At 35.1% G+C, this 12,827-nt stretch overlaps 1 protein-coding gene across 2 annotated transcripts in view; it reads left to right on the top strand.

Annotated features, from left to right (window-relative positions):
* Positions 1–12,827, top strand: part of DARS1 (aspartyl-tRNA synthetase 1) — a 42,117-nt gene that overhangs the window by 7,506 nt on the left and 21,784 nt on the right. For both annotated transcript variants that reach the window (XM_052791500.1, XM_052791501.1), the window contains exons 3-4: positions 251–343; positions 5,244–5,346. In XM_052791500.1, coding sequence (XP_052647460.1) covers positions 251–343; positions 5,244–5,346 — 196 coding nt within the window. The remainder of the gene's footprint in view (positions 1–250; positions 344–5,243; positions 5,347–12,827) is intronic.

Genomic DNA, 12,827 nt, shown 5'->3' with positions numbered 1-12,827 from the left:
GCTATATGAGTCAGACAATAAGCTTGAACCAATTTAAAACTACTTGATCAAGTACAATTCACTGAGAAAGGAAATGGGATCTTGTGTGTTTTCAGTATATCTATTATGCTGTAGATACAAAAAATAATATTTTGGATTTATTATGAATTTTAGCAATGATGGAAAATGTATTTGGAGTTTAAAGTGAAAAATGTTTTGCTTCAAAAAAACCTAAACCATTTTAAAATGTGGGTTTTTTTCTGTAATTCAGATAGAGTTTTGATTCGAATAAAAGACTTGACAGTGGAGAAGGCTGATGAAGTGGTTTGGGTTCGTGGCAGAATTCATACAAGCAGAGCTAAAGGTGAGATGCCTCCAGGGTTTTTATTTTTATTTCCTCACATTGTTAGTATAACCTGAATGTTTATTTTGGCTTCATGACCTGTTAGTTATGTCTTGCATACAAGAAAACTTCGCCACCTGATTACTCAGTGTTCACTTTGACTGGTTATTTTCTATTTTTTCCACCTCTCTTTTCCCAAGAGGGGAAAAGGAAATCTTGTTTCCAGCTGAGTGGAAATTAGGTATTACTACTGAATTGTAGTAAAAGTGAATTTTGGTTTCATCATATTACTAAATAATGTGTGGACAATTGTAAATAATAGGAATTTTAAAGTACTATAGTCATTCTCCTTTGGGTGTTAACAGCTGTGAGATAAAACAGTTACAAGCTTCTACTGTAAAATGTACTTTTATTATAAATGTACCAGTTGTCAGAAAGGCCATATTTATTCTGCTGCATATGAATATTTTCACTATACCTTTTCTTTGTTAGGAAACAAAAATCTGTGTTAAAATTTCAGAATTTTTACTTTCAGTTACCAGTATCTGACTATATTAATTTGAACTTAAAATAAGAAACATCATCTTTCTCTAACAAGACAAACGGAAAATCCTTTTATAGGTTCTCAGTAGTGTGGGCTGTCGTACTTGGCTGTCTGACAGCCATATTTCTTCCCTGGAATCAGAAGTTCTCTCCAGAGATCAGTTTGCCATATGCAAACTTAAATAGGCTTTGGCCTTTTCAGTTGACATCAGATGCTGACAACTGTTGTACTGGTTTCAGTTATGTTTGGCAGCTCTGTAGTGAGATATAAATACCTTGTCTTCCCAAGAGTTGAAAGAAAAGAGCATAAAGAAATTGTCTTCACGAATGAAAATTAACTGTAGTCTGAGAATTGGAAATAATGCAAATGAGGGGCAAGAATCCAGTACAGAATATTGTCACAGATACCAGATTAATTTCTCTTTTCAAGGCTTCATTTTCTTAAGAAATGTCCCTCTTAGTAAGTGTCTGTACTGCAGTCAGTTAAAATAAGGTACTGCGTGGAAATATATACATATAATGCACATTTTAATTTGTATTAGAATCTTTATATTTAGGCAGTCTTGTGATTTCTGCAGTAGTTCTGTAGTGTGGTCTTACATGGAAGTCTCTCTTTGCTATGTAGAGAAATTGTCAACCCCCAAAACTGAAAGCCTTGGTCATTACAACTTGAAGTTGTTCAGACAGGAGACACTATCTAATTTAAATGTTACTATCAGTATAGAAATAAGAGTATCCTTATGGCTTTTTCTTTTGCAATTGTAGGAAGAGTTCAGATTATTAACAGAATTTAGTATATTAAAGACAGGTGTCTGTGCAGACCTTTAAAACAATGTGAAGTTCAATGGTGGTTTATTACTGTCTCTATACTGCATTTATATACAATATCTTGTATGATGTATGCATTTACTTCAGTCAGAGTAACATATATATAACATGGCAATATTAACTTACAAGAAGCAGTTTGTCATCCTTCACCTTTGACCTCAGGAAAGACTATTGTTTTTCATGAAATAACAGTGCTTATTTTCAAAACTCTGTAACACAACCTGAACAATGAAAGCAAAAGGAGTTGATTATGGGCATGAAGTGTCCTCAATTTATTGATTGTGCTTCTTGTTCCCTCTTGGTCTGACAACACAGAACAATTCTGATGTTCAGGGAATGGTGCTAGGGAATGTCATATGCTTGTTTACTTAAGCTTTGGGGGAAAGAATCTTACAAGAAAAGCAAATGTTTAAGAGTAAAAAGTAATATTAGCCTTTCCCACACACATCGTGGCGCTATTCCTACCATTATGGAAAGGAAAGTCTTGCGGGAAACAGGAAAATCTTAACAGAAAAATAGCTTTAGTTTTTATCAGAAGCTCGAATTTGACTCCTAAATAACCAACATATCCTTTATTTAACCCTGACTAGTTATGACCAATAAACCAGAAAAAAAGAATGTGAACAACTGCAGAATCCAGCTGTCTCGTATAGCAAGCCACTCGTGAAGTCTGATGGAAATTAACTGAAGGATGTGTAAAGAATGGGGTGTTGGGAATTTCTGTGGGTTGTACCAAATTAAAATGCTTGGGGCCCTATGGTTTTTATCACAGATTGAATAAATATTATTTCTGGCCTTATTTTAAAGCCAGCCTAAGCTACTGATCACGTTTATCATTGAAGAGCAGTTGGGAAATCAGTCTGGGTTCTGCCAGGCAGCTGGAACTTGCGCAGTATGTTAGACCTGAACTTTTTATGAATGCAAAGGTTTATAAAACATCAAAATAGTATGTCTGAAAACAAGAGTACCACCAAGAGCAATTTAAATACTGGACCAGATTTTATAATAAACCACATAAAGTTTTCTCTTTGCTGGCAGATGTCTGTACCTAGCAATGTATTAATTTATATGACCAAATATTTTTTACTCTTTATACAAATTCCTTCCTTACATCCTTTTCTCTCGTAAGGTCTTGTGTTATTTGGTACTTACATCCAAGAAAGGAAATGGATTCCTGTTTCGTTTTATGTGCTTACTTTTGAGGGGATTCTCTGTGTGGTGTCCTCTCTTGTTTGTTCAGTGACTAAAACTTTTCATCTTTTTAGGCATTCTTGTGGGACACAGTATTGGTTTGTTTTATAGAAACTTAGAGTAGTTTACTGTTGAATGTGAGTAAAGTGGATCTTATACTTTTCACTTAAATACCATGTAAATATTTTGAAACACATGGAGAACATCCCACAACCCCAATTTTTTTCTCGCTCTGATGCTTCCTTTTTTCTGTCTCTTGATCTGGAAAGGCATCTAATCATGAATTAGATTTGATTATGGCTTGTCTTTTTGAGACTTTATTTTGCATGCCTTCAACTCTTTTGGGAAAAGTTCTGTTTCTTCCTACAATCTTTGTAACTGTGATATTTTAACTATTCCTATCAGTGAGGTTTGTTTGATCACTTATCTTCTGTGTGATTAGAAATGTTATATTCTATAAAACATCCTCTTTCCTCATGAAAACAACTACTGTTACTCATGACAAAAAAGATTTGAGTCCTTTTATAATGCAGATATTGATCAGACTCCTAGTGTTTGGCATGAAGTACAACTGCCAAACTTTTGCTTCTGATTAGTATGATAGCAGGTCCCTCCATTTATTTCACTATCTTCTTAAATATTTACTAGTTGAGTGACATTGAAGTTGTTTTCAGCTGTGTATTTTTTGTTTGAACACCTGATACATCATTGCTGAAACTTCGATCATATTTTGCTAAATTATTTGTGACTGAAATCATGGAAGCAAATACTATGCCTAGCTTATCCAAAGAAATTTAGCATATTGTGTCCTATGGAAAAATTGTACTTGTTGGATCTAAAACACAGGCATGTATAGCACTGAAGGCTCTGTTTAATTTTTGAAGCCTGCACTTTTCTCATTTAAATCTGTGGCTTAATGTTTGCCTGCAAGAAATACTTACATCCACACCATATTGGCTTCTTTACTTAGATATTGCAGCCTCTGGAATACAGAAATAGTTGTACTCTGTTTTCTGAAAATATGGAATTAATTTTGTTGCATTTCTGAAATCACAGTCATAGGACAAGGTTAGTTATTTCCAATAATTATAATGTTAATTTTTAATATTTTTACTAGTTTTATATGTTTGCTTTTATTTCCATCAGATTCTGTGTCAAATGTTCTGCATTTATCTTCTGATACTGTTTAAATTATCTGCAGCTATTTGGCAGGAATGGTAATCTACATAATTACACATGAAAATTGCAGTGGGCTTTTTAGTGTCAGTGTTCAAGTTATATCTATGTTGATTTTAATGTTTTATAGTCTAAGTCAGCAATAACTGGGAAATAGCTACCTATAACAAAGCTTGTGGCTTCTTCCTGTTCTCAACATTTTGATGGAAATGTTATAATGTTATGAGTCAGAACTTGTAATTAAAATGATATTGATGCATTTTATCAGGTACTGGTATAGTAATGAAGTGTTTGTTGTTAATTTCTCTCTCTGAGGAAGAAGCATTTAAAATCACTGTATTTCCTTAAATGTAAGTTAAGGAGTAAATGACTATTAGAGATGTGAGGAAAAATATGAAATGATTGTAACTGTCAGCTAACAGATTAGAACAAGCTTTGTTGACTTGGAAATACACATTTTAAAAGTCAACAAAGTGCATTATGTTCTTTGTAAATTATTATTAATTCTTATTAACTTCTTTTTCCCTAAGCTGTTCATGAATAAATTGCTCTTACAGGAATTTTTTACTTGGGTCTTTTAGGTTCTTGTCATTCACCAGAATCAATACTCCTTTTGTTCCCCTTCATTCTGAATGTGTGGTGTATTATAGAATGAACATTGTTGGTTTAGTCCCTGTGGTGCAAAATCAAGCTTATTTCTCTCAGAGTGGCTTTGTAAAGTGAACTCCACAGCTTTAATTTGAGAAGATGAGAAAAAACTCCTTTTAAAATAATGTAGACTTGAAGTAGTTGTGAGCAAAGCAACAAGGAAAAGTACGATTTACTTGTTGCAGTTGAAGAACAATAGATATTTAAAAAGTTATGATTTCGAGTTTTTGTTTTATCTAGATATTATCTTGAAACGCTTATTGTTATTTTTAGAAAATGTCCATTCACATGTTCATAGCTGTAAGGCAGGATTATTTGATTTATCTCAATGTTTGGGGGGTGTGTGTGTGTATATGCAGAGCTGACTAGTTTGATGTAGCTATTTGGGGGTGGGGGGACGGAGAGGGAGGGAGACACAGACACCCACCCTTAAAAGCTCAGCTTAATATTAAAGTAGTAAAGCATTTTTTCTTATTCACAAAGACCTCGAGTAACTTGTCCTTAATACACCTGCGTTGTTTTCCTTTGTATTCAGGGAAGCAGTGTTTCTTAGTCCTGCGTCAGCAGCAGTTTAATATCCAGGCTCTTGTGGCTGTGGGACAGCATGCGAGCAAGCAGATGGTAAAGTTTGCTGCCAAGTAAGTAAGCAATTATATCCTGTTGTCAGAGTAAACAATGGTGGGAACCAGGACTCCCAGGGGTTGGGACCATTTTCACACATTAACATCAATGCTTCGTTTGTTTTAAAATGTAGTTATTTAAATTGTCAGCTCACTATTGCATTGAATACATTACACTGACAAAAGATAAAATAGAGAACAGGCTTGAAATTCATTCTGAACTGCTGAAGCAGCATTCTCTCGCCATAGACAACCTACATTTACTTTCAAGCTGGCTAACAAAAAGTCTGGCAAGCTGAGCTTAGTGGGCCACTTCATTTTGTGTGTGGTGTTTGTGTATGTCTGCACATGTTCGGGTTTTTTTTCTACAAGATGTGCGGTGTAGTAATACGTTTTATAGCTAGAACTGATGGGAAGAAGTTCCATATTGCAAGTGGCTTACTGAGTTGAAGAAATTACGAGTAGCTTCTGTCCACTGAATTAATCTTATTTACACCTTATTCTTGGCATTAGAATGTTTAATGAGGGATTTAAGTTAATTTTTAAATATTTGGGGGGGGTAATGGTTGGACTTGCCAATGAAACAAGTGTTTGTTGCAGCAATTTAAATTCAGTTACTTGGTTTGTTTTGTTCTTAAAGATAAAAAATTACCCTCCCCTGCTACTTGCCTCAAGATTGTGCTTTTGGGTTGTCCAGTACTAAATATGCTTGCATGACAAAGGTGTTTTTATAGTAGAGCTTTTAATCATGTATATCTGCTTGTCCACAAATAGAAGTGAGGATCAATTCGGTGCAATAATATGTTTAACATGTGGCACTTGAGTTGCTTCTGTGTAGTTCTTGGCACTACTCTCATGCTTGGGAAGGGAGCCCCCACTAATTAGCTGCAAAAGTGCTACAGCCTTCAACCTTCAATATGTCAGGGAGAGGAGGGATTCATTATAGTATAGACTTCCAGAAGCCAAGTTAAGAAGGTTAGGATAATGCTTCTGCTGATGAGGTTCAAGGCAACGGGAAAACAGAACCAGCAGTGTTTGTTGTTTGGCGGTGCATAGTGTTGGCAGTGCCAGTGTGAAGCATGCTGTTTACAGGTGTTTATGAGCCAAAGTGAAGTGTTCTGTTTCTTCATGAGATAGTTTGTTCTCTCCAGCGCTTAGAATCTTTCGAAAGAATTAAGTGTATAATCTACTTGTTCCCTGATTCATCTCCCTCTAACCTACCAACAGTCTGCTTGTGCTCTCTCAATGAACTTCTGCTACAGAATGGTGAAATGACTGTTACAGTTGTGATGCTCACTCTCCTCCAGTTCTCTCCAACATCTCTCTTTGTCAGTTTTCTTCGTGGTTCTTTCCTCCACAGCCGAATTTCTTATGTTTCATGAGTGGCAGAAGTCAGTGGTTAGGAGCTCATGAGAAGGAAGTTGGTCCTTACTCTTTTCTTCCGTGTGCTGACTCTGCCACTTGTAAGCCTTCCATGCCTTTTTTTTATAATTCACTAATCTTTTTTTACTTGGTTAGTTTTCTGTCGGGTTAGTGATTTAAACTAGGTCATGGAGGTCCAGAGCTAACAAGGAGTGGTAAGTGGTGGAAAAGGGTATCTGGAAAGAGTAGAGGGCAAAGCTCCTTTCTCTTCTGGCAGCAGTGAGCTGTTAAATCAGATGGAGCCTCATCCTTAGGTTCTTTCCAACTCCCTGTCATCTCCCCACTTTTCTTGATGTGACAGACCTGATTTCCTCTGAGTAGCCAGACTCATGATGCTTGTGCTGTGTTTTGACTTTTCATTCAGCTCCTTTTTGTGACAGCATTTGCTAGCTAAATCCTAATACTTCAGCTAATTTATAGCATGCACGTTTTACTCATTTATGCTTCTGAAATGCTTACACACTTATCGTGTTCTTTGAATGATAGAACTTTTTCTGCTACAGCCTTGAGGGTTTGCTTTTGTTTTTTTAACACCATTAGTGCAATCATCTTCTCATGATTCCTTCCCACCAACAAACCTATTTTATTAATATCCTGGCATGCTCTCACTTTTTCCAATGTTTTATCTTCTTCTACAGTTTTGTTTGATACTGCCATTACAGCTGCCTCTTGTTCCCTGACTTCTAAGTGCACTTGTGGTCACTGTGCCAGTAACACCTGAAGCACAGTGACAGTATGTGCCTTGTCTTCAGTCACTTTCCTGCTAGTTTTCACCTGCTGTGGAATGATGCCATTTTTACTAGCAGATGAGGCTGGTCTTAGATGCCTAAAAATAACTATACTGTTTCTCTGCCTTTCTCAGTGTCTTTTCTCATCATCTCCTCTTGTTTCCTAGACATTAAATGAGGATATACACATTTATTGAAGAAAACATTTAACTTAAAGACCTTACATTTCAATTAAATTTAAACTAAACTTTTTTACCTGTAGTACATAAACTTTATTTTTCATGTGCTACTTTCTCATATTTTGATACTGGGTCCAAAGCTTTCTTTAAAATAGTTTGTGAAATTCTGGATCTTGAATTTTTAATGAGAACTGATTAAATCATGAGCATTTTTTGTACAAATTTTCATAAATAATAAACAAACCAGTTCCTCTTTTAGATATTGGCACATGGAAAACAAGAACTTTCATAACCTTTTGTGGTCTAGCAACATTCATTTACTAATTATCTCCATTATCATAAGAATGTGAGTTCTTTTTGGTGAAAAATACTTCAATACTGGTTTAACTCAGTTTTACAAAGAAATTTCTGTAAGTTTAACTATGAAAAGTTTCTAGTTGAACTTTCAAAAGATACATGGCCAACAACAGAGCCAGTTGAGATACTGGACTGGCAGCTGTGGAGTTCTTACGTCTTTCATAAAAAAACCCCAACAGCCTAGTCCTGCAAGGGATGCTGTATAAGAGAAAGCATAAGTCTCTTTCAGCCAGCAGAGGTGCCAAGTGGTGCAATTAGTAATTTATAAACCTGCTTTTTTCCATAAAGTATTGGGTGTGGTCAGTTTTGGTTTTCTTTCTCTTTTTTTTATATCAGCATTGGGGCTGCCCCTGCTGCTACCGTAGCCACGTGGTATGATCTAGCAGTTGGGAGAGGTGGTTAACAGATTCTAATTTAGCTGCCCAAACAATGTGCTCTCACTCAGGAAGTAAATTGATGGCTCTTTATAGTAGGCCAGAGAATGAAAATCCAGAAGAGAGATTAAAAAGGGGGGGGGGGGGAGAAAGATGGCTAAACCTGTATGGAAATACTTCACAATGTAGAATAATATACCTAAGTTCATCAGCTAGATGAACGGGATATTGCAGAAATACTTTCTTTATCCATTTCTGTTTAATTTTTATATAAGTGATCTGGAAGAAAGTGTCAAATTGCAGCTGTTACGTTTGCTGGTGACACAGAAATTGGAATGGTAAACTAGGGGCTAGGAGTATATAGTAACCAGGGTTCATTTAGAGTGATCACTTTGATGCTCTTCAGTGTGAATTTGTACCTTTGTGATCATTAGTTCAGATTTTTGTATGGTCAGGATTAATATGTAGGGAAGTAAGTGATGAGAAATGTAAGATCATGATCGATAACTAACTTAACAGGAGTCCATGCAGTTCTCATACCTACTATGCTAGGAGATCTCTTGAGTTTTGAAAAAGAGCAATAAAATGCCATTAATGTAATATATGCCTGTCATTAGACCATTTCTGGAATATTTTGTCCACTTTTGTTGTCTTTGTGTCTGAATATATGTCAAATTGGAAAAGGTTGATAGTGAAGCTGCAAGATGAAATGATACGCGGTCAGGCAAATCTGCCTTCCTGTGAGACTAAAGAAAACTCTAATCTATCCAAGAGAAATTAGTAAATGATTTAAATTCCAGTCTGATGGTAACTATGCAGGAAGATTTTCTGCCAGTGGAGGGTTCTTTACTTCGCAGATACAAAGGTATGACAAGATGCAATGAACAGATGGTGAAGCTGGGTAAATTCGGAAGGGAAGTAAAGTGGAATTTTTTTCAGTGAAGTGATTAAAAATGTGTAGTGGATTTTGTTACTTAAAATCTTTAAAAGAAGATAGGCTTTTTTTCCCCTGGAAGATACCCAGGTTCATCCAGGTGTTAGAACGTAGGTATAGGAAACAGATTATTTTATTTTTAGAACAAAGAGAATAAGAATAGGTATTTACCTTGCTTTCATATATACAATTTCAGTTAACTCCCATTTCAGAGGGCTTAACGGGTACTTACTGTATTTGTGCAGATGTTATTACAGTTGCTGTTACTGAGTTGAGTATAAAATGTTTGTACTTTCAACTATTTACAAAATGAACTCATTTTTTCAAAGTAAACTCTATTGCCTTCAGCTTTCACTTACATTCAGATAAATGATCATTGATTATTATGTTTTATGACAATTATTTAATATTTTTTAGTTTTAATAATGTATTAATATAATAATTTGTGCATTCTGCTTACAGAAAAGTGTTGAAGAAAAAACAAGAAAATGTCCGAACAAGTATAGATGCTTCCATTAAGTAAAACATTTTCTATTTAAAGTCTATAAATAACCAAGTTTCCTCCAATTCTTCAGACTTTTGATCAAGAAAATGTAGATTGTGATTCACTTAAGGAGGCCTGCATGGGGTTCAGCTTGCAACATGAAGCTGTTGATGAAAGATGTTGTCATACAGACTGCAATAATGCAATCCTGTGGTTAAAAGAGAAAGTCTTGGCTAATAGACATGCAGATAATTAAGAGGGACATAAGGCATCTAGTGGACATTTTAGTAATTATAGTCTTGATTTTTTGGAAGGAACATTACATATAAAGAAGCAGTTTGCTATACAGAGAAATTTTTTAGCATTGGACTTGATGAATACTGAAATAGCTTCTTTAAGGATTAAACAATAGCAAGATGTCATCTGTCCTTAATGCATCATGCATCCGAATTTAGTTTCTAGTCCTTTGTAATATTAGTTACAGATGGAAATATTGTTGTCTTTAATGGAAGTGGTGATAGCTTTGGCATGCTTTTCTGCTACTTGTTCACTTTTTTTGGTTTCTTTGGGGTTTTTTTGTTACTGAGGGGAATTTTATCAAAAAATCACCTAGATGACTTAGTGCTGCTGCTGCAGAGAACACTTTGCTGTAGTTACTGGCTTTTAATTAAAGCATCTTGTTTCTTGTTGTAACTTGAACTGAAATTACCCTTTCAGTAACATTCTTGGAATTACCTGTTGGGATCAAAGCAGCACCTTCTAGGTTTCTGTAGTTTACATTTGATGCACTATGTTAGGGACTTAAGATTTTTCCAGCACAGAACTCAAAACACGAGCTTTTACTTCCATACCAGATTAGATATGTAGTCTAAATGAGCAAAAGCATATTTTCTAATTATCAAATGAAAGTTTAGAGTAGATCATTAATGTTCATAAATACAAAGATGGTCACATGCAGTAGAAAACTTCATAGTGCTTTTGTGTACCCAGGCAATTATATGCATATTTGGATATAGGGACCTACATAGGTAGGACCTGAGTTGAAATACATCTTAAAATTATGGCAAATGTAATGACTAAGGGATGTTACAGTTTTAAAGTGTGTTCCAGACCAAGAAATATACTGGTTTAATTGCAACTCCAGTTTAGAGAGAGAGAAAAAAAGCACATTTAATCACAAATGCAAAGTTTTAAAGTTCTGTTATGCAAGTTTGCAAAGCAATATTACAGCTACAATGATGTAAAAGTCAGTTTCTTCCTGTATTTTTATGCTGATACCATTTTGCATGTCTTGAATTCCATGCATGTTCTGATCAAAGCTCTGTAATGACTTCACTGACAGCAGTTCTCAGCCATGGGATCAGTAATCTGATTATGAATCTATCATACAACGCATTTACATTTAACTACTATTTTCTTTTTCACAGTGCAGATAATTTGCTTCAATAAGTTTAAAACATTATTTTTATTTGCAATTATTAGTGAGAGGCTTTTATTCAGCAGATCAGAAACTTCTGCTTTCAATGAAGATGCTGCTATTTGTGTCGTTAGTAGTGTTTTCTTGGCATTTGCCAAAATGTTGACATGAAAAAGGAAGCAGGAAAAATAGAGGAGAACTGTTAAGGGAAAAAAAAGTTATCACAACAGTAAAACCTTTATTCTTCTAAACATTCACTTATTTGAAAAGCAAAGGGAATTTATACTTACACCTAATACTATTTTAACATGACATATTCTCTGTGTGTTTCTTATCATCACATTCTCTTGCATCCAAAGCATTGTATTGCTGCCTCAGTCTTTTTAAGGAGTTTTAAACAATCATTTGTAAGTGTGTGTACTTCTAAGCACTTAGTGTCATTTCTCCTTGTCTTTCTTGAATTTGTTGCTTCTGCTTAAATAATGGAGATGAATGGAGGTTCACCCTTAACTAAATGAATTCTGATTTAAAGCCTACTGTCGACCTCTGCTTTGTACAAATTTAGTCATTTGTTCATTATAATGATTTGAGCAACTGTAGCTATTTTAAAGTGTAAATGTACCAGAAAAACATACTATTCACAAATTTTATGCAGTATGTGGAATTACCTAATGGTTAAGCAAGTCAAGCATATGAAGCACTGTGGTCTGTAGAACTTTAAAGCAGCTGCCAATGATTTCTACCACCTGAAAGTATTACCATCAAAGAAATAGTGTAATCAACTAAAATGTTCAAACTTGGCTTTTTTTTTAGTTACTTGTAATTTATTTATAGTGATGCTGTTAGGATTTGAGAATTTTGATGCTCAAATTTTCCACTGTTACTTTAATATGATCAGATTTTTCAAAACTTTGATCATTTTTATTCAAAAATTCTGTTGGATAACTTAAATTTGAACTCAGCTTTATAACATTAAAAAGTTCGTCCCAGGGTAGACCAAAGATCCATCTGCCTTTTCTTAGGGCTGATATGGCTGCTTCAGGAACAGTAGAAAGCAGGGCAAGCAAGCAGTCATAGTTGGCAACACTTGGTGATTTGTATCTCAGCTGCTTCTGGGTCACACCACTCGGGCTTTATCAGAGAAGAAAGCTAAGTTTCCCTCATCATCTAAAAAGATAAACTTAATTGTTTAGCCAGGTAAATCCCACTTCAAAAATGTGAGAGAATGACTAATTCCAAACATTTATATTTCTAAAGAGAAACTTCTCAATCCTAATAAGTTTCTCATGTGGTTTTACTGTAGCTGTACAAAAAGACTGTAGGGCTAGAATACCTAGATTTTGTTCGCAGCTCTTAGACTGACTTAGTCCAGGCAGTGCTAGATAAACTGATGCAGATGCAAGTGATTAGGACTGTAGTTACAGCAATAGCTTGTACCTGCTTGTACTCTGTCCTTACCTCCTTTAACTGGGGGTTACTGCCCCTCAGTAAAACCTCCTGTGCATATAAATATTTATCTCACCACCCTCCAAGTTAGTTGTGTGGGTTTTATGTGTTTTGTGAGTTGGGTTTTTTGGAGCATGGAGAGTGGTCTTACTGAAAAA

Source organism: Harpia harpyja, chromosome 7, assembly GCF_026419915.1.
Source record: "Harpia harpyja isolate bHarHar1 chromosome 7, bHarHar1 primary haplotype, whole genome shotgun sequence".
Taxonomy (NCBI): Eukaryota; Metazoa; Chordata; class Aves; order Accipitriformes; family Accipitridae; genus Harpia; species Harpia harpyja.
This window is presented reverse-complemented; position numbering and strand designations above follow the sequence as displayed.